At 40.9% G+C, this 22,707-nt stretch overlaps 1 protein-coding gene across 1 annotated transcript in view; it reads left to right on the top strand.

Moving 5' to 3' along the window:
- Positions 1-1,543: 1,543 nt before the first annotated feature.
- LOC110551972 (fatty acid desaturase 2-like protein FADS2B) overlaps positions 1,544-22,707 on the top strand; it is a 39,991-nt gene continuing 18,827 nt past the window's right edge. The window contains exons 1-4 of the mRNA XM_021642897.2: positions 1,544-2,140; positions 12,586-12,696; positions 20,153-20,350; positions 22,103-22,204. Coding sequence (XP_021498572.1) covers positions 1,802-2,140; positions 12,586-12,696; positions 20,153-20,350; positions 22,103-22,204 — 750 coding nt within the window. The 5' untranslated portion in view covers positions 1,544-1,801. The remainder of the gene's footprint in view (positions 2,141-12,585; positions 12,697-20,152; positions 20,351-22,102; positions 22,205-22,707) is intronic.

Here is a 22,707-nt window from a genome sequence, read left to right on the forward strand (position 1 = left end):
GGGGTTAGTTGGTAGGGGAAGAGGACCCCCCATTTCTGAGGACTAGGGGAGGGAAACAGAGGGGAAAAGGGAGGGAGGATGGGACTGGCATGAGGTGAGGAAGGGAGCTACAATCAGGATGTAAAGTGAATAAATTTAAAAAAATCATGAAAACAGAGAGTTTATGTAAACACCACAGCACTGATGTTGGCTTAATGAAGTCATGAGAAATGTGCTTCTCCTTTCATTTATAGGTAGAAAACTAAAATGCAAAGACATAATTTAAGGGATACCCAATAGTAACAAATGATAGAGACGAAACATGGTTCTGTCTAGCGTCCAAACTTATACATAATTTTTGTTTGCTTCAATTTTTCATTTCAAATATAAAAATTGCATCCATTAATTTGTCAAAGTTTGGGAAGTGCCACAAAATGTTGCAAAGCACAATAGGGCCTCCACAGATATCTTAGTGGAAGTTTAACCTACCCTTTTCCCATCATACATTAATCAGCAAACACAACTTGTTTTTTTTTCAGTTTAAAAAATTGCTCTAAGGTACAATTTGTTGAATAACTTTTTATATTAAAAATACTGTGATCGTGATGAGTGTCTACCAATAAAAATTCTGTGAAGTTTTGTCTTAAAATATTAACATCCAATTGATATGCAAAGCAAACGCATCCTTCCTCATAGCTGATCATTGAGACCAATTCTAGCAGTTGCAAATATCAGTAGAACTAATCCCTTTTATAACAGTTTTTGAATTGTGTTGAAAATTCAGTTCAGTTTCTCAAATGTGTGTTCTTGCTGCTATTTTTGTGCAACCTTTTTTTTTCCTCTCAAAATTCAGAGGCTCCCCACCTTCAAATGGGAGTCTCCTCTGCTTTGTTTTTAAACCAACCCATGGCTGCAAAGCTACAGCCCAGATACAGGCAGAGAAAGACTTGGAGTTAGAGGCAGATTCATCTGTCTTCTTCCAGTCTCTCTCCTGGGGTGACGGTGACATGATGTTATGTTGCCCTTTGTTTTCTAAGCCAGAAAATGGGGCACTAGCAAGCTTCCCCAGAAACAAGGTTGAGGGGATTAAGAGATAAAACATGTGACATGTGACTAGGACTCTAAATCAGCATGTGTCACTCATACGGCGTCTAAAAGTGTTTGCAGATTTAGAGAGATTGTAAGTGAGTTGTGGCGGGGTGGAGGAGTCATTTACATCGTTTATGTAGGCTTTTTCCCCCTTTTGAAAAATGACACTTAAAAAAAAGGGTTTAAACCTATTTGAAAGCCCTGACAGCTGTTCAGAGAACCTAATCCAAGCAGCAGCTATTACTGTCATCCAGGGAAGTCTGAAGGCTTTTGTTCACATGTTGAATTTACAAATTTACAGGTAGTCATTTGGAGGGAGGCATCAGAGAGCAAGCAAACCCAACCCACCAGCATGAAAAGAAATCAGAAACCAGAGTTTAGCCCCTCCTCCACGGGGTGGGGCCTTCAATCCATCAAACTGTGATTGGCTCAGGCTCTGTACTCTGGGACATTTAATGATGAAGAAGGATGCTGCTCAGAGAGCAGCCAGAGAGGAGAGAGGTGAATAGAGGAAGGCAGTCTAGCTGTCCTAGGTGCAGAAAAGGTCAACTACAGATCAAAACAGGGCCAGGCTAGGCAGGTGCCCACTGCCAGCCTGTGAAGAAGCCAAGAGATTGTGAGACTGTCAAGGACTTCAGTGGAATGAAGGAGGAGGAAAGGAGTCATTGTATGGCCCAGTTAGTGAACTAGGAAATTCAGACTCAACCTAGACAGTCTCAGGGATTCAGGGACCATGAGGCTGGAGGAAAAGCTGGAACACAGTGAGAGCCTTGTTGGAAAGAGTCGGCCATGTCTCCATGACACACACCAGGCCAACGGAAAAGCAATAGCAAATGGGAAACTGAGAGCAAATGGGAAAGCAGAGATCCATGAAAAGCAGGAGGCAAACGGCAAGGGCGACAGGCTCAGGAGATGTCTCAACCTGTACACCTGGCAGGAGATCCAGAGACACAATCAGGAGGCCGACCAGTGGCTGGTGATTGATCGCAAGGTTTACAATGTGACTGACTGGGCCGGCAAGCATCCAGGTGGGCATCGGGTCCTCAACCACTATGCTGGGGAAGATGCCACGGTAAGAGCATCCACGAGCGTGCTCTCTCTCTCTCTCTCTCTCTCTCTCTCTCTCTCTCTCTCTCTCTCCCCCTCCCTCCCTCCCTCCCTCCCTCCTCTTTCTTTCTCTCCCTTTCCCGGCTGCTGGGTGGCTTAGATCTTGGCTCTTATCCCAAAACTCCTGAAGTACGTGTCTGCCCTACACTCTTACCATCTCGTCCCACACCAGTTTTTCAGGGTTCCTGTCTAGCAAGCATCTGGAAGCAGATGGCGTTTCAGGGTCTAGCCTGTTGCCCAGTACAGGGTACCTTCAAATGCTGACGGTGGAAATTGTGGTTTTGCATTCTGGATTTCGTCCTTTTCGATTGTTCGGTGTTTTCTTGTGTTTCTTTTCCTTGAAGTAGAATAACTGTCCTATGAAGAGCAAGCTATAAATACGTGAATAAAGTCTGGGGAAGGCATGTCATTGATTCAAACAGGAATTTCCAGAAAGCAATTTATCTCATGGAATCAAATACTGTTAATAATAATGAAAGCCAAGAACTTGCAGGACTTGGAGGGTTCACAGTTCTCTTCTGCATAGCGTAGCTCAAGCAGTTTGACAAGGGTGATGCAATTCTCACAGACGCGTTCAAATGCACCACCTAGAGTAACCGTGCCAGAGGTGTGCACCGCCTTAAGTAACCATGCCAGGGTGCATGTAATTCCCACAGCACAGCGGAGGTACTTACACTCAGAGGTAAGCCATGTGCACAGCAGGAACTGGCAACGACAATGCGTGGCTTCACGTTGTTGTATTTTCAAGATAAAGTTCTGTATATCTGGTTCCTTAAAAAAAAAAAAAAAAAAAAAAAATGAAACTCAGAGCCAGAAAACAGCTCAGCTGGTGAAGACACTTGCCACGACCCTGACACTCTGAGTTCAGCCTCTAAGAACTACCTGGTAGAAGGTGAGAACCGATTCCTGCAGATTATCCTCTGACCTCCACATGACATGCCTGAGTTTGCACAGGCACGCCCACAATGCATGAACACTTGCATGCACACATTGCTAAATACATAAGCAATGTTAACAAAAATTATTTCAAATTTTTCCTACGTGTTTGATAAGGAGGTCTGACAGATTCTTTGATTGTACTGAAGGATTTCTTTTATGTGGATGTAGTGACACATGTCTTTAACCCCAGCACTCAAGAGGCAGAAACAGGCACATCTCTGTGAGTTCAAGGCCAATCAGGTCTAAACAGGGAGTTCCAGATCAGCCAAGTTACATAGTAAGATCTTATTTTCTTTTAATCCCACTTTAATATTCTGTGCATGGTGTTCACTTCCACTCATTCTGTGTTATTTTCCATCACAGTGCAGATAAACAAAGAGTTAGCACCCCTAACAAACTCAAGGTTAGAAAAATCAGTGTATTTAAGAACAGGAACTTAAACCTGGGCTTGATATTTTGCCTAGCAAAGTTCTCAAATTGTGTTCTTCTCATAGGACTGAAGACACCTGTATGCAAATGGTATGTTCTAGAACTAGGACTTGGTATATACCCAAGGGATTGACAAAGTTTATATTTTGATGCCATTAATATCTTTCCCATAATTCTCAGTTTTCCCCTGGTATTGGCCCCTCTTCACTGTCTTATTTCTTGTTTTTCTGTCATCTTCCTGGTTGTATGCTTCCTTCAGTCAGATGAATGTCTTTACAATCAGGCCCTGTCACATTTATACTATTTCAGTTCTGATGTGGTTTTTAAACAATGTTCAATCTTTCGTTGGGAGCAAAGGAGAAGGCTATCATAGGTGTCAGAAAAACGTGCTCAGTGTGGAAATCTAGAGACAGGAGTAGGGGCAGGGAGGAGCAAAGTAAAGAAAGTATGTATGGGAATAAAAGAAGAACAATTAACAAATTTCAAATGACAAAAAAAAAAAAAACATAAAAATAACACAGCCACAATTTCCTAGCTTGTCTATCACCTCATTCCTATAGCGTAGAAGAAATAGATGACTTTGTTTTTCTCAAACTGGATCTGGATCACATGTGTCCCAAGCTGACTTTGAACGTTCCGAACGCTAGAGTTATAGGCTTATATCCAGATGCATTGCCTGGATCAGTGTTTCCTAGCTTAAATCACAGAAATGGCTCAAAGCTATGTTGGCAAGGACTTGAGCTTTCAATCACATTGAAAACCGCTGACAACCTCTTGAAATAGCCCAAGTTACAGATCTCAAGTTTGCTATCGATTTTTAATACCCCAGATGTCAGTCAGGGCTATCATTCATTCTCACCCTAGCCTGTGAGAAGGACATGCTTAGTGCCATAGACTCCACCAGCCACATCCAGGCCACCTTGGTATTGGTGCATATCAAGAAAGAAAATCACATGCTTGGTCAACCACATACTTTAGAAAGATAAGTAAACATTCAAATAAAAGTTCTCTAAAGGAAAGTGACTCAAGAATGGCAAGAGAGAGACAGGGGAAGCAGGGCAATTCTAGTTCTCCCTGGCTGCTCAGAGGATGAAGAACATTTATACTGAAGCTTATTGTGTGAAGTCAGGGAAACTACTAAAATGCCCAGAGTCTCAGCTCCATGATATGCAGACAGGAATAGCATTGCTCACCGGCCTGATCTATGGTAAATGGAATGAATGCATGCAAAGTATGCCATATAATTGAACATTTAAGTTCCACAAATTATGGCATCTGTATCCTGAAGTGTGATTGTTACTGTCAGATAGCTTATTATTAGCATAGAAATTCTGATTACAGTTTGTGCCATTTAAGTGGGAACAGAACACTAAGCCCAAAAGCCCGAGGCCAAATGCTCACTGTACAGCTTAGGAGATATTAGCACAATTTTTTGTGACTGGAGCCAGGAACCCAGGGATGAAACCCATGTCTGCACTTGCTCAGATAGGGTGCCTTCCTCATATTTACACAGCAACTCTTTTAGATCTCCTGAAAGGTGAATAGCAGTACCTAGGTAATGGGTACAGAACTGTTGGGGTAGGGGGTGTAATTAAACCACTCATTTGCTTTCCTAAAATTTTGTGAGGAATCTGTCCTAATACTTAAAACTATAGGTTTCAGAATGGACTAGGCTCAGTAGGCATCTGCAATCCACTTATTAGGGCAGTCCTGTGGAGCCTGCGTAAGCTCCTGAAGCCTCAGTTGTTCATTTATAAAAGGAGATCATAATACTTTAATCTTGCTGTCATTACAAAAATCAGTGGAGGTCAAATAAAATGCCCCTTATGGTGCTCAGCAGGGATTAAAGATTCAAAAATGATGCCTTTTGTAGTTTATCATCATTTCATTCTCCTGAAACAGATTTTACTGCTCCCTTCAGTAGTTTAATAAGCCTATAAAACAGAATCAACACATAAGCTCCTGCTACTGTATGCATGAGTTATCTGGTTGTTTACAAGCTGTATAATTGGGAACTAATATAACAGTGCCAATAAGCAGAGCTTGGGGCCCAGGACTCTTCACGTACGAGAGTCCACTGAGGAAAAGTCAGTAAGCAGCAAGTTCCACATAAAGGACTGATTGTAAAGATTATCGTTTAATTTTACCATGACAGGTCATTTTGCAGTCTCTAGGACAAAGATTGCTAAGCATTTTGATGACAAGACATATCTGTGAATAACTATTTGTCCATACATTCTATACTAGACACTGGTGTGTGCCAAGGGAACTGAGTACAATCACAATAATAGATGTGCAAAGGCTGCAATGTTTGAATAAAGAAATCGCAACTTAGAAGAAGCAATGACAGGCCTGAAAAGATGGCCCAGTCAGTAAAGTGCTTGCAATTCGAGCATAAGGGCATGAGTTTGTGTCCTCAGTGCTCACTTGAAATGCTGGGCAGCATGTAGGCCCAGTGCTGGAGAGGCAACCACGGGGCTGATTCCTGAACTCTGCCTTAGGCTGGCCAGCCTCACTGAATTAGTGAGCTCCAGGCCAGTGAGAAGCATTGTCCAGGGAGAATCACTGTCTCCAAAAACAAGGTGGAGAGTGGCTGAAGAGGCCCCTGACTTCAGCCTTCTGTCTCCACATAAACATGCGCTCACACGCACATGAACACACACACACAAATAACACATACAGTCCAGTCCTATAGTGAAAGGGAACAAACAAGGAAGAGATGGTAGGAGCTTACAAGAATCTTCTTCAGCTATTTGGAGGGAAATCCTAGGGAGGAAAAGCACTGTGCACAATTGCAAAAAGAAGAGCCCACATGGGTCAGGATGAGGTGAGCTGACAGAGGCAAGGCAAAGAAAAGGAAGGGTGTGAGCAAACAAGTTGGACATATGTGACTATCCATGAGTAAGGGCCCAAGCATCACGGGCATCCACTTCCTCTGCTTAGCGTAATACTGGCCAAAAGTGCACTCTTGACTGATGTCTGAGAAAAACAGACAGAGGAGAGTCCAGGTTCTAGAAGATGAAAACAGACCATGACAGCTAAGAGGAAGGGGTATTTGAGGCTTCACCTTTCTTGAATATCCACAAGTAGTTAATGGGCACCTCACTGAGGTACTTAGGTACTCCTAGAACGCATAGGTTTAGGAGATTAGAAAATGAAAGAGTGCAAGGAGAGGGAGGAGGAGAGAAAGAAAGAGAAAGACTGAGGGAGATGGAGAGAAAAGACTGGAGAACAGCTGAAAGCATAAAATAAAGGTCTTCCAGTGACAATAGGAACTCCTGTGGAGACCCAGCCTCCTGGCAGCTCAGGCAAGCACCCTACCAGGTGGCAGCTCTCTCCCAAGGCAAAGACAAAGCTTCATTCTCCCCATAACTTAGTCTATTCACAGGTCACCCTTCAGTTGAATGTCAGGGCTCTTGAGCTAGCCACAGCCTAGAAGGACACAAGTTCTGAGAAGGAACAAGAAGAGAAGGAGAATTACCCAAGGGAATGTAAGCTTCTTGTTTAAAACACACGGTCTCATGTATCCCAGACTACCTGGAACTCACTATGTAGCCAACAATATCCTCTGCCTTTATTTCCCGAGTCCTGAGTCTAACTAAAAATTTATGAGCTCCTTTGTGGGAAAAGTAACATTCTATACACCTTCTTTTCTGAGACTGATCCTCTCTACCAGTGTTTCATGAGTTTATGCTTGTCGCTTACTCAACATCTTTTGGGAAATTTCAACTCTTGTCAGACTAACTACTAGGTTGTAGCTGTTTGTCCCAGGTTTGAGGCCTCACACTAACTATGTAATAATAATATTTATAATAATAGTAAAGACTAACCTCTTAGTCACTAGTCTAGGTCCTGTGTAGATGGTATAACAGCTGAGAAAATTAATGAAATCAGCTCACGGGAGGACTGGGTAGTTTGTGTGCAATTGCATAAAGACTGAGGCTTGAGAAGAGGGAGTTCCATCAGCAAAGGCACTTGCTACCAAGCCTGATCCAAGTTGAAGGAGAAAGCATTGACTCCCAAAAGTTGTCCCATGACTTCCACATACATGCCATCATGCACATTGTTTGCACATGCACACACTCACACACACACACACACGTAAACATTAACAACAACAGAAATAATAACAGAATGATTTGTTAAAACTGAAATAGCTTCCCAACATGAAGCAGCCCACCCCTCTCTGCTGCCCTGTATGGTCCATGGCGGAGGTTAAGACACAAACTCTCTCTGGGTGGATGCAGTCCCTAGAAGCCCACTTTGGCAAATAGAGTGCTTGCTGTGTCTTAAGCCTCCTGGGCCTGGTGGCTTTGTGCAGGGTACAATCTATGCAATAGTATCTAAACTACAAAATCAGAATTTTGTCTGAGGTCTTCTGATTTTACATGCTTTTACTGTTCTCTTTCCATTGGGGAATTCTATTGCTTTGATAATAAAACAGTAAGTAATCACAGCCCCAAGTAAAGAATAGCTGTGGATTAGCCATTCCATAATAATATTCAATATTCAATATTGAAGTAATATTCAACATTCACATCTTGTTGGTATGATCTTGGAAACAACGTTTCGAGAGGAGCTGCAATATGATGCAATGTATGGTGAACTTAAAGAGCAGATACGGTGACTGCAAAGCGAGACAAAAGAATATAAGGAAAATGGGAGCAGCATATTATTCATGCTTCAGCCATCCCAACTCCTCGCGCAGAGCTGCTCTGTCCGCCTGTGTTTCATTTTTCCCTTACTCATCGGGGTGTATTCACTACATGCTGTATTCTAGGCACAGTGGTAGTCATTAATTAATGACTAGTACACAGCCTTAGTTTCAAAAACTCTCTGAAGAGGAAGCAAGTATATGTCTTTATTAGCATATAATAAAAGCTTTATAGTTGGTGAGATGGCTCAGTAGATAAAGGCAATTTGCTGTGATGAACTACAATGCACAAGGAAAAAACTGATTCCCACAAGCTGCCCTCTAAAATCTATGTGTGTGCCCCCATACACAATAAATGAGCAAATAAATGTTTTTTAAATAATAAAATGCTATGAGCTTTCAGGGTACTCACAAATAATTTTCCTGCCTGTGCAAGGGGTGGCAAAATCTAATATTGCTATCAAATTTTAAGGAAGATCTTTGTGTAGACAAAAATGAAAGAAGAGCAGATACTAAGACTCATAACCAAACCTTCAGCAGAGTGCAGGGAACCATATGAAAGAAGGGGAGTTAGTATGACGTGGAAAGGATAGGAGCTCCACAAGGACCAAATATATATGGGCACAGGGGTCTTTTCTGAGACTGACACTCCACCAAGGACCATGTATGGATATAACCTAGAACCTCTGCTCGGATGTAGCCCGTGGTAGCTCAGTAACCAATTGGTTTCCCATAGTAAGGGGAACAAGGACTATTTCTAACAGGAACTCAATGGCAGGCTCTTTGACCTCCCCACCTCCTGTGGGGAGGAGCAGTCCTGCTAGGCCACAGAGGAGGACTTTGCAACCATACCTGAAGATGAAATGGGAGGAGGTCCTCCAAAATAGGTGGACTTGGAAAGGGGCAGGGAGGAGATGAGGGAGGGTGGATGGGTTTGGGAGGGAGTAAGGGAGCAGGATACAGCTGGGATACAGAGTTAATAAAATGTAACTAATAATAAAAAAATTAAGTTAAATTAAATTAAAAAAATGAGATAAAAAAATGAAACCAAGAGTAAAAAAAATGAAAGAAGAGAAGGAAAGAGTATAAAACCTATAAACACCAGGAATGTTCGGAAGTAATAGAATTTTATTCAGTAGAAGGCTCTAGTAGATAATATGATCCATGAAGGTCAGCCTGAGGATGCAGGTTGCAGTGAGAGGCTTCATGAGACTAAAGCCAACCGCAGGAAAATTCCATCACCATCTGTCCCGAAGATACAGAATGATCTTAGCATCATCTCCAGATGATCCAGCAGCATGTCTCTCAGGAAAAGTGCTGTAGACTTGGAAGGCTGAGGTGGATCTTTACAGTGCCATTGCTCTGTTTAGCCACAAGTTCAAACACTGGCTGTGCTGCTCCTTGTGTTATGTGGGGGGAAGATTTCCAGCCCACATTCCTAAAGACTTGATGTCTCGCTGTACAATAGAAGCAATAAAACCCCATAGGAGTAAACTATGAGCCAACAAGCTCCTTGTAGATAGCTATGGTGAATTCCGTACATGCTAGCACTTTCCCCTTCTCCCTTCACTTTACTCCACCTCCTCCAACAAGAGAATACTTGCCCAAGAATGTGGGCAACAGAACCTGTTTTTGCCAGCTTCCAAGAAGGGGTTTCACAACTTAGTATATGGATTCTATTAGAAAAGGATTGAGTATTTTAAGATGAAAGAGTAAACTACTTTGTGGTACTTCATCAGTAATACAATGAAAAGGGCTCCACAAATCAGCACCCATACTGTTCTGCAAAACTCAGTGCCTGTCCCAGAGCACAGACTTCTGATCATTCCTCAGGCTCAACAGTAATAAGGAATGTAGAAGAGTAGATTATCAGCATGGTTTGAAATCATGGTAGCTACGTTCTTATGTGTGCTGCATATCTCGGGATGAGATTATCTTCTTCTGTACTTTTACACTTGATCCACCGGTATGCGTTCCCATTCTAACCTGCTCAGAAACAGTTGATGGATGATTTAATCATATAGGCCATCATGAGAGACATAAATCACTCCTTTAACCAATGAATAATTCTTTGCCTGGTTAGGAGAACTAAGCTTTAGTATGAAAGAATGTAAAAAAAAAATGGAAATCATATTTGAGTCAATGTTGCCCATTGTTGTCCAAAGGGTTTGTGATTAGTGTGCAGAGTAGAAGGAACATAAAGCCTGGAGGGATTCTAGCAGTTTCTCTGTGAACCTTTTGGTAAAGTCAATTTACAAAGCTGATATTACACACTTCTAATTACCATATTCATCATACACACACCTTCTCACACGTAGGCCTATGCAAATTTCCATGGCATTGAAGATCTAGGATTCAGAATATTTACTTGTATAATCAGAGCCAACTGGTTGTTAGAGTATATAAATAAAAGCCCGAATTGCTACCTTAAAGAGAAGGTAGGTGGTGAGTTCTTATCACTGGGGGAAGATGAAAAGATGGTTAACAAGTACTGTTTAGTGAGGTCTGGGAAAATAGCCCAGTGGTTAAGAGCACTTGTTGCTTTTGTAGAACTCAGTTCCCAACACCCTTAGCCAGCAGCTTACAATGGCCTGTAACTCCCACTCCTGGGAGCTGATGCCCTCTTCTCACCTCTCACTCATGCACAGACCCATACATATCCATACTTTTTTTTTACTTATTTTAATTTTTACTAATTACACTTTATTCACTTTGTATCCCCCTGTGAGTTCCTCCCTCCTCCCCTCCCAGCCCTACTCTCCCTCCCCTTCTCCATGCATGCCCCTCCCCAAGTCTACTGATAGGGTAGGTCTTCCTCTGCTTCCTTCTGATCCTAGCCTATCAGGTCTCATTAGGACTGGCTGCATTGTCTTCCTCTGTGGCCTGGTAAGGCTGCTCCCCCCCTCAGGGGGAGGTAATTAAAGAGCAGGCCAATCAGTTCATGCCAGAGACAGTCCCTGTTCCTATTACTATGGAACCCACTTGGACACTGAACAGTCATGGGCTACATCTGTGCAGGGGTTCTAGGTTATCTCCATCAATGGTCCTTGGTTGGAGTATCAGTCTCAGAAAAGACCCCTGTGCTCAGATTTTTTGGTTCTGTTGCTCTCCTTGTGGAGGTCCTGTCCTCTCCAGATCTTACTATCTCCTCCTTCTTTCATAAGATTCCCTGCACTCTGCCCAAAGTTTGGCCATAAGTCTTAGTATCTGCTTTGATACCCTGAAGGGTAGAGCCTTTCAGAGGCCCTCTGTAAATCCATACATTTAATTCATAATAAAATACCTAGCATAGTTAGTGTATAGCAATCAGCATCCTAACTAATTCACCCAAGCTTCATACTAACTTATGGACTGAGCTACAACCATCACTCCCATTTAAGAAAGAAAATATAGAATATACATAAGGCTCACAGTTGCATAGCCTGTAAACAGAAAAACAAAAACTGATGTGTAGGAAGGTTGGCTCCAGGGTCCTCTTTTTGTGAAAAGTACTGGTTGTAACCTGTTCTGTGAAAAAGCCACTGCTCCATAGTATCTGTATCCTATCCATATATTCAAGGCACAAACTTGTGTGTATTTCTTCAGCTTTAACCCCTCCAACCTCAGCGTCAAAGCAGCAAGAAGTTAACCATCTTGTGACAATCCCTCCCCCCCCCAAAAAAAAAACTATAAAAATACTTGGAAGGAAAGAATCATTTTACTTCCAAACATACACAGGATATCAGAACGCACTGCTTCCCACAGTGATGTGGAATTACTCCTTAGCAACGTTATTCTTATGGAGTGATGAGAGTCCTTCACATCAGATGAGAGTGTACTACTTTAGCTAGCCCAGGGCTCAAGGACTATGCTCCCCCAATCACTCGTGTCTTTATTTTAAGATGTTGCTATCAAATGCAATCTACCATTCTCTGGAATAGTTAATTAAAGACACCTCGTTCGTGTGAGCCTCAGTCAAGAGCTGAAAGGGAGCCCTCAGTAGAGAATGTAGTTTGCGTAGACAGTCTTGTTTACTGCATGCCTTAGCTAGTTTAAGGAACTTTCATATGAAACTTTATTCTGGGCTTAAAAGTCTCACCGTGGTTAATTAATTCAAGCAACTCTCCCTTCTAGTGCTTAATAAAAGAAAAAATGATGTAATGTGTTCTAGGAATTCATTAGACCAACAGTGCCCACCCTGGGAGAGTCACCAACCTTATCCTCCTGTAGAAGGGTCTGAAGAATAAAGTTGATACATCTCCTTGAAGCATCAACATGGAATCAGAAGGAAATGCTCTGTGCTACAGTCTGTGCTGTTGCCAGTTTGGGCCCAGGATGGGCAAGAAAGGAGCAGATCTGAGGAAACGCAGGCCTTTTACAAGCTTCTAACAAGTATTTCTGCTTTATAGGATGCCTTCAGGGCCATGCACCTGGATCTGAGCATTGTGCAGCGGTACCTTAAGCCACTGCTCATTGGAGAACTTTCTCCAGAAGAGCCCAGCCAGGAGAAAAACAAAAATGTAAGTATAGCTTTAGGATCCAAGGACATGGAAGAACTGGGCATAAGGTGTACTTCAAGACCAAGTCACCGCTTCCTGTGAGAATATGAGTCCATAGTAAAATATAGTAGCTACTTATTATCTTCAGGGTGTATTCCCCAAGACTTTCCCCCAAGCAGAGGCCTGAAACAATGGTTAATATGAACAATCTCTGCAAGCAATGTGAAGTTAGGAGAGTATTTCTGACTACCAGAATGGCGGCTAAGTAACTGAACAGAAGGCAGTGTATGCATGATGGATACGATGGATGAAGAAGTAATTCAGTAATTCAGGTTAAAGAAAGTGGGGGACAGGGTGGCAGGGTATCCCCCCATTATGTTTAGAACAATGCACAATTTAAATATTCTGGACTTTTCTTTTAATAGATTTAAGGATAACTAAAAGTGAAACCATGGGGGAAAAAGAAGACACTATTTTCTTTTTTTCCCCTTTATTGAAGATAGAGTCTCTTCTCATGTAATATATCCTGATTATAGTTTCCCCTCCCTCTACTCTTCCTGTTCATCCCCCACCTTCTCTCAGTCATAATACAATCCCTTTCTGTCTCTCTATATTTTATTTTAAATAATAAAATATAACAAACTAAATACAGTAAGGCAAAACAAAAACCATCACATGAAGTTAAACAAGACAAACTAACCAAAGGAAAAGAGCCCAAGAAAAAGCATGTAAATCAGAAACCCACTCATTCACACACTCAGAAATCCCATAAAAACATGAAACTAGAAGCTATAATGTGCAAGCAGAGGACCTGGTTCAGACCCATGCATTTCTTGAGCAAGCTGCTCCAGTCTCTGTGAGTTCATATGAGCTTTACACATACAGACTTAGAGGGCCATGTTTTCTTGGTGTCCTCAATCTCCTCTGGCTTTTTCATACTTTCTGCCTTCTCTTCCTCATGGTACCCTGACCTCTGAGGGGAGGATCTTGATGGAAACATCCCATTTAGGGCTGAGTGTTCCAAGGTCTCTCTCGTGTTAATACCCAGCTGTAGGTCTCTACATTTATTTGGTCCTATCTGAAGGAGGAAGCTTTTCTGATGATGGCAAATAAGGCACGAATCTGAGCATAGCAGAATATCAGCAGGGGTCATTTTATTACTATGTTTTGAAGATTTGTTTTTTTTTTTTTTTTTTAGAACAGTGTTATTTGGCTTTGCCTTAGATTTCTGGGCTGTCTAATCTCTGGTTCTTGGCTAGTCCAGCAGTGTCAGGTACAGGTATCCATCTTGTGGAGTAGGCCTTAAGTCAAATCAGATATTGGCTGGTTATTCAGCGTTTGTGCCACCATTACTCTGGCATATTTTGCAGGCAAAACAGCATTGTAGATCAAAAGGGGTTTTTTTTCTACCTTGATGCTTACATTTCTCTTTTGTTAGTATGCAGAATACCTTCATGCACCAAAGATGCTAGTATATAGGGTGAATGCTCTATGTAGGCACCTGTGCTCGACCTCTTCATGTTCAGTGGGTTCTGTAGGTGTTGTCGTCCCCAGTGGGGCCTCATTGACAGTTGTAGAGAACAGCCTGTTGTCTTGGCAAGAGCCTGGGTTATGTGGGGATTCCCATCGTGTTCTTTTGCCCAGTAACCCAACCCCGGGACTGGCCAACTTTGTTTGGTGACATGTCATTTGGAACTTTCTCCTCAATTACTTGACAATTTCATTCATATTGTCTTTATATATAGCTATCTATTAGGTAATTTCCACTATATTAGTTTTTTATAGTACCTTTCAAATGCCCCTTAATTTTAGCTGTCTCTCCTCATTTTTCCTCCACAACTTCCTTTCCCCTCCTCTCTTGAGCCTTCTGTTCCAGCCCATTGCCCATTCATCCATAATTATCTATTTTATTCTCCTTTTCTAACAATATTGATATATCCCCTCTAAATTCTTTCTCTATACCCACCCTTTATGGTTCTATAAATTGTAGTTGGTTGTCATTGACTAATAATCACAGATAAGCAAATACTTTACATATGTATCTTTCTGAGTTTGAGTGACCTCATTCAGGATGATTTTTTTCTAGTTCCTTGCATCTGCCTTCAAATTTCATGATGTTACTTTTTTTTATTAAATACAGTTTATTCACTTTGTATCCCTGCTGTAGCCACCTTCCCCATCCCTGTCTTCTCCCACTTCCATTTCCTATACTATTTGCCCTTCTGAATGAGGATTGAGCATCTTCCTTAGGATCTTCCTTGTTGTTTAGCTTCTTTAGGACTATAGTTTTTAGTATGTTTATCCTATATTATATGTCTAATATCAACTTATAAGTGAGTATATGCCAAATGTGTCTTTCTGCTTCTGGGATACCTCACTCAGGATGATCTTTTCTAGTTCCCACCATTTGCCTGAAAATTTCATGATTTCTTTGTTTTTAATTGCTGAGTAGTATTCCATTGTGCAAATGTACCACAATTTCTGTATCCATTCCTCAACCGAGTGACATCTGGGTTGTTTCTAGCTTCTGGCTATTACAAATAAAGCTGCTATGAAGATGGTTGAGCAAATGTCCTTGTTGTGTACTTGAGCATATAGATGCCTAAGAGTGGTATAGCTGGATCTTGAGGAAGCACTATTCCTAATTGTCTGAGAAAGTGCCAGATTGATTTCCAAAGTGGTTGTACAAGTTTACATTCCCACCAGCAATGGAGGAGGGTTCCCCTTTCTCCACATCCTCTCCAGCATGTGTTCTCACTTGAGTTTTTGATCTTAGCCATTCTGATGAGTATAAGGTGAAATCTCAGGGTTGTTTCTGATGTTACTTTTTTAAAAAGCTGAATAACTCCCCATTGAGTAGTTGTTCCACATTTTCTTTACCCATTCTTCTGCTTTAGATAAGCTAGGATATTTCCAGTTTTTTGCTATTATGAATAGAGCAGCAATGAACATGGTTAATCAGTTCTCTTTATAGAATGAAGCATCCTTTGGGTATATGCTGAAGAGTGGTATAGCTGGATCTTGAAGCAGAACAGCTCCCATCTTCCTGAGGAACTGCCACACTGATTTCCATAGTGACTGTACAAATTCCTATTCCCACCAGCAATGGCGGAGTGTACCCCTTACTTCACGTCCTCACCAGAATGAATTGTCACTTGTTTATTGATCTCTAAATAAGTATATTCTACATATTGCAAATATTTTTTTCTTAAAAGATTTTTTCTTTACATTTTATAATTTTATAAATGCATATAATAAAACATGATCATATTTTATTCTCAGAACAAAGCAATGGAATTTATAGCACTTACTCCAACACAAGCTCTAGGTCTCTAAGCATTTAATTCATGCCAGGCAACTTAGACAGGGCTTTATTTCTGTGGCTGCTTTTAATTATATGTTTGAAGCATTGCTAAGCCAAGTTCCATGGGAATAGAGACAGTCTCATTTATTCTCATGCCCTCCAACCTGCCCACACAGGATCAGACTTGCAGCAAAACCTCAATAATTAGCTGTTGAATGAAAGGTGTAAATAAATCTTAACTATTGCCCTTTTATATTTAGGGAAGTTATGAATCATGAAAAATAGGTTGCTTTTGGAACACAGTTACTATATCAACTAACTGGGCCTCGAAATCACTTCTCTTTGCCTCAGTTTCTTTTTTATATTATAATTTATTCACTTTGTATCCCAGCTGTAGCCCCCTCCTACATTTCCTCCCAATCCCACCCTCTTTCCCTCATCTCCTCCCATGCCCCTCCCCCAGTCCACTGATAGAGAGATCCTCCTCCCCCTCCCTCTGACCCTAGTCTATCAGGTCTCATCAGGACTGGCTGCATTGACTTCTGTTCCCCCAAAATAGGTATTATTCTTTCTTCAATAGTTTGGCTGTTTTAAACACAGTCTTCTAACATTTCTATATAACTAAAACTTTGCTGGGCTAATTTTTTTAAACATAAAGGGATTTTGTTTAATAAAAAACAGTTCACTTGTTTGAAATTTATTTTTGTAGAAACTTGCATGTGTCTTACATGCAATCAGAAATTATTATACAAAGTCCTGATCCATATGTACTATGAAGCAGATAAAGAGCTTTATTCATTCTTTAAGAAATGAGGAGATGACTCAGGAGACTAGTTTGAGGGAATAAAGTTGTTGTGTTTATATCTGAGAGTTAATAGTTGGGTTCACTTTGCACAAGGGCACCCTGCACAGGTGTACACCAGGTGACACAGCTTTGTCTGGAAGATTGGACTCTGAGAGTGGACTTGAGTCTCACTCTAACCCTGCCCATCTCAAACACATTTAGGGAGGTTCTCAAACTTCTTTTTGGCCCAGTGTTTTCCCAGGTAAAATGGTGACACCACCACGACATCTCTAAATTATTGGGACTGTAATTGAAAAAAAGAAAACATTTAAGAAGCTTGAAATAGTGTTTAAAATGTAGTAAATGAAGGAAATATCATTATCATAAATACAATGGTACTACCAGGCCTTACAAACCTCCATACATGTCCCCAGCACTTGCCGCAGGGGACTCCAGGTTTAGAAGTAACAGCAAAGGTTACTTGTTATTTCTAAAGAGTTTTGAAAAAACAAAGCAAATTTGAATAACTTCTGAGAGCTGAGAGATGGTGATGATGATTTAAAATATTGTTATTCTCCAAGAATTAAGGTTGACTGTGAATGTTCTGTTTGATATCTGTGTAGCTACTGGAGCTACTACTTTAGAAAGCTGGTAAAACTGAGTGTCAGAAGGTGTGGGCTTAAGTCCAGCCTCTGTCACTGGCTTGACAGTTATTTTGAGGTAGTTGCTATTCTGAATTTCAGTTATCTTCTACTCTGTCTAATTGCAGTAGAAAAGAAAAGGCCAGGAGAAATCTTAAAGACAAGCTAATTAAAACTGAGAGGCTAATTAAAACTGTCTATGACCACCAGAATTTCAAGTTTCATGGGAGTTGGATATAGGCTTTTGGACATTTATGCTGACAAGGGATCCTTTGAAAATTTCACCAACCACAAGTTTCACCTACACACATAAAAGAATGTGGTATCCATAAGCAGCTAGGGTACATATAAACAAATATGACCTAAGTAGAGTACCATAAGCCACTTCATTTCATGACTTGGTGATTGTGTAACCGGGAACCTAGGTTCATCTATCCATCTCCCCCAAGAAGAGGCTCTTCATGGCTGGATGAAATACACTCACCAATGAGATAGATACGTACTGAAAACAACACACAGTGGGTCCCCTTCAGACAAGGTTTAATTTCTATAGTTTCAGTACTTTCTATAATTTCTAGAATTTTCTATGGTAAATGAATATGTCTTCAATTATCCTGGGCAGTATGTAAAGAGTCTTGTCTTTATTCAGAATATTTAAAGTGTATAATCACCTACACATTTGTCTTTCCAGTCATCTTGGTTATAAGATGGTACTATCTTTGATCTCAGACAAACATTGATAATTTTTCATGTTTTCTCTGTGGATTAGGGAATCTACTGTGTACTCTTTTACACATTTCAGAGTCCTTCAAAAATTCCATCTTCCATTTTCTTCCAACTTCTCTCTTCTTTTGTCTTCCCCACATTCTATATCTTCTTCTTTTTATATAGAAAGAGCAAGAATTTGAAATGTGAATTCTCTTGACATGACAGCACCTTCCCTGTGGATAAACGTGTTGATTTCTAAATTTCAATAGGAGATGGCCATGCAGGTCTAAACATGTGAGAAAAGAAGAAAACTCAGGCTAGCCTTAAACATTCCTAAGATTTAGGGGCAAGATCTCATTCACAAAATTTCACATCCTTAACCTCAAACTGCTAGAGAAAACCTCTGTTTGAGGTTGCAGTCCTTCGAGTCCAGATAGCCTTTCTGAATTCATTGCTAGATGGAGGACTCCTTCTCCCCAGCAGGGCCAACTAGTCTCTGCTGACCTCATCTAGACAGTGTCTTTAGGTATAGATGCCTCTAACCATATCTGATCTAGGGCTTTTGGCACTGTTCCTTGCTAGCTCTCCTCTCCCTGTGCCTATAGGATAAGTAGGTACTGTGTTCCTGTTCATATACTAGGGGTGTGCTGCCAAATGTAAACCAAACATCCTCAGGATTCCTAGTTCCAACCAATTTTGTGCACCTATCCTGGCCCCCCCCCCCGCCACCTCCCCAAGGACTATAAAGCCTCTGTTCATCTCAAAAAATGTTGAGCTTTCTTGCTGAAGTGGTTTCTGGAGGCCATTCTGTCATGCTCATAGCCTTCTGAGCCCTGTGCCCCATCTCTGCTCCTGCTGTCCTCATGGCTGGTGTCCAATGACCCTCCATGGAAGAGGAGACCCACACCAAACTTGCCAGAACTATAAATCCATTGATTGGAAAGTTGTCCCTGAGAATAAAAATGTATAATGTGTATTAAATGAAAGTCAAGCTAAGGTTTTAGGCATAAGTTACTCACAAATAAGTAGGTAATATGGTTTAAAATATGTTCAATGGCCTCTACAATGGCTCAGCAGGTAGAGGAGTTTGCTGTACAAACCTGAAAAACTGAGTTTGGTCTTCAGAGACATCACAAAGGTGCACAATGGTTGTCTTCTGACCTGCACAAGCATATGACAAATGTGTAACCCCGTGCACACGATAATGATGATGACGACAATGATGACACATTTTAAGTTACATCAGTGGATTTTGAAGTGAGACTTCTAGTGTCTGGAATTACCTTTAAAGATCTCCTCGTTTCTGCTTCCACACTCCTCCTAACATCTCTGAAGCTACTTTTCTCCTGCCCCACTCACACCCTCAACTGTTCTCATTTCCAAACTTTTATTCTCATTAACATAAGTGATGTTTCTGCTCAATATCCAGCACAAGCTTGCAAACTAATGCTGATATCTTACACACAAACATACACCTGTGTACCCAGACCACGCTAACCAGCAAACACTCGCTGGTGCTGATAGTCTTGTTCTGGGGAGAATCCTTGGGACGGTCCCTCAAGCTAATCTGCCCAGAGCACACTGTTCTATGTTTGCCCCCATCTGTAAATGATGCACTTGCACACAGTAAATAACTGAAGGCTGGAAAAGCCTTGCACACTATTGCAGGAACTACGGTAATACATACCCTCATGAGCAAAAGTCCTCCCAAATGTTAGCAGAGTTCAACTCAGGAGGCACTTGAAAAAATAGTGATGGCTTCAAAGGCAACTATTGGGCTTATACATATCACAACGCACCTACTTTGCCATCTCCCAGCCCTGAAAACAACTGCTATTATCTGTCCTCCCTAACAATTGGAGACTATTTTCACATCGCAACTCATTCACCACTTTTTCAAGCATTTCACTTGTTTTACATTTTATACAATATATTCATTTCTATAAAGTAATTTAGTACTAACTAGGTAAGTGACTACTTGTATTCATTTATCTTCTCATTCTGTGAAGGAACTTTTAACCTTAAATATTCATTTCACAGCCACAGCTGGTAGAAGATTTCCGTGAATTGCGCAAGACATTAGAGGCCATGAACATGTTCAGTGCCAACCTAGGATTCTTCTTTCTCCACCTTGCCCAGATCTTGATTTTGGAAGTCTTAGCATGGCTAATACTACGTCATTTTGGCAATGGCTGGACTGTTACAATACTCATTTCCTTTATTCTCACAGTTTCTCAGGTAAGCAACTGTCCTAAGCTTCAACAGTGGCTTCAGGGAAAAGCTTGAGGGGTTGGTTGGTTGGTTGGTGGGTTGGTTGGTTGGTTTGGTCTTTTGTTTGTTTGGTTTGGTTTAGTGTTCGTTATTTTTTCTTTCTTTCTTTCTTTTTTTATCCTTCTTTTTTATTATTTGAAAACCTTTACACATACAGTCAATACATTTTGACAACATTCACTGCTCACTGTCCCCTCCTAACCTGCTCAAGATACCACTCATTGCATCTCCCTGCCAATCTCATGTCCTCCTTTTTAAATGGTATGTTTAGCACAGGGAGTCCAATCAGCCCTGCCCATAGGCACAGGAGTGTGGGATCATCCACTGGAATGCTTGGAAACTAACAGTGGCTACACCCACAAATTAAAATGACCCTCCCTCTTCCAGAAGCCAGTAGCTAGTGCGATGCCTCAGGAACCCCCTATGCTGTCATTTTTACTGGCTTGATCTTGTACAGGTGGTAACCACAGCTGCTTTGTGTTTGTGTCTGTAACAGGTATTTTATACCCAGAGGACAGTGGTCCATAGCTCTCATTGTCATCCTTCATTTCCTACACTCTTTTGGTCTTTTCTTTTGTAATGTTCTCTGATCCCCTCTGGGTGGGCTGGTGCACATTTTGGAACACTCACTACTCATGAGTGTTAATAGCTTTCCAAAGTGTTGAACTCCAGTTTTCTCATCTATAAGATGAGGACAACAATGAAGATGGAATTATTCTGAAGACTAAGCACGTCAACCTGTAAAAAAGCTAGCACAGTATCTAGAATATGGTGATGGTCAATCAAATGGAAGCTGACCTTGTTCACCCTGTTTTATCCTTACTCTAATAGCTGTAATTCTAGTCTCGGCTATGTAACATCTATCTTTGTCTTTCAATCTACCAACATTTGTTGCAGACCATGCATTCTTCAATGGGAAAAAAATACATCTTAATACATGAGAATACAAATTATGTATACTTCAATATAAATGACATCAGCAACTGTCACTTCTCAGAGCACTTGTTAAATGTTTGTTAAGTTCTAAATGCATGTGCTCTCATATGAGAACAGTCTGTGTACAGAGATGAAGGGAAATTCACTTGTTCCCTGTCCTGAATAAAGGAGTCCTCCAGGACTGGGAGAAACACTCAACCGAATATGTCAAAGGGGGAAGCGCCAACACCAAGAGGAAGCATGTCTCCTGGAGCAGGAAGGGCAGTTTGTTCTCGATGGAACAGCTCAGGAGGGTTTTCCGAAGATTGGAGAGTAATGTTTCCAAACCCCAGAATTTTTACATGTATTTATGTCTTGAAAATTCAAACTTCTTCATTCTTTAGAAAGTGGTTTTTGAAACATATATTCCTTTGATCATTTACCATTAGCTTGACACTTTACAATAAGTAAATTTCACAACAGTCTCATGAGTTTGGCATTATATCCAAGAGAAATCAGACAGGTTGCTGAGGATCAGAGCTACTGTATAACTTGCCCAGAATTGTTTAGCTCTTAAGAATTAAAGATTCTAAACTTATTAGACACTTATTAGACAAAGAAAGTGGTTGAGGCAGGAGTAAGCACTTGCACATGTGGATGGAGGTTGTAGAAATGCTGATGTTGAAAGTAAACCTGGTGAAGATCAAGTGAGGTCTCCACTATTCTCTATCAGGCTTGCAAGTATGTGTGTGGGTTTCATGATTCTTTCTTGATCTGCGACTTCTCTAACCCTTTATTTCTTAGGCTCAAAGCTCATTTTTACAACATGACATAGGACACCTTTCCATGTTTAAGAAGTCTAAGTGGAATCACCTGATGCACAAATTTGTAATGTGTCATCTCAAGGTAAGGACGTGGGAAGATGCGAGAGAGTCTCCTAAATGGAACTCCTCCTAGGCGGTGGTTGTGCTCTCCTGCTTGTGTGCTCAAAACAGCAAAGCACATTATGACAGTCACAAATGAGTAAAAATGCATTTTTAAGATAGAATATATATTATAATATTTAATATAACATTACAAAACATACAGCAAAATCTAATTTTAAAGTTAGAGGGTAAAGTGTTTAGTATTTTTTAATGACTCTGACAAACTATTTGGCTCAATTCACATTTTCCTAGGGGATGTTCATAGAAGAATGTTTGTGTCCTTTAAATCTAGATGTGAACTATAAAACCATGAATAGTAATATTCTTAGAACAGATGTAAAGATTTTCCTTAAGGAAACTCAGCAGACCTAATTAATCCTGGAAGATTGAGGCTGAATACATAAAAGAAAAATACCTGAAGACAGGTAGTAAATAAAATAAAGAGTAGTTGAGGAAGGCTCAATGATTCTGTTGAAGAGGAGG

The sequence above is a fragment of the Meriones unguiculatus genome, chromosome 8 (genome assembly GCF_030254825.1).
Source record: "Meriones unguiculatus strain TT.TT164.6M chromosome 8, Bangor_MerUng_6.1, whole genome shotgun sequence".
NCBI classification, from domain to species: Eukaryota; Metazoa; Chordata; class Mammalia; order Rodentia; family Muridae; genus Meriones; species Meriones unguiculatus.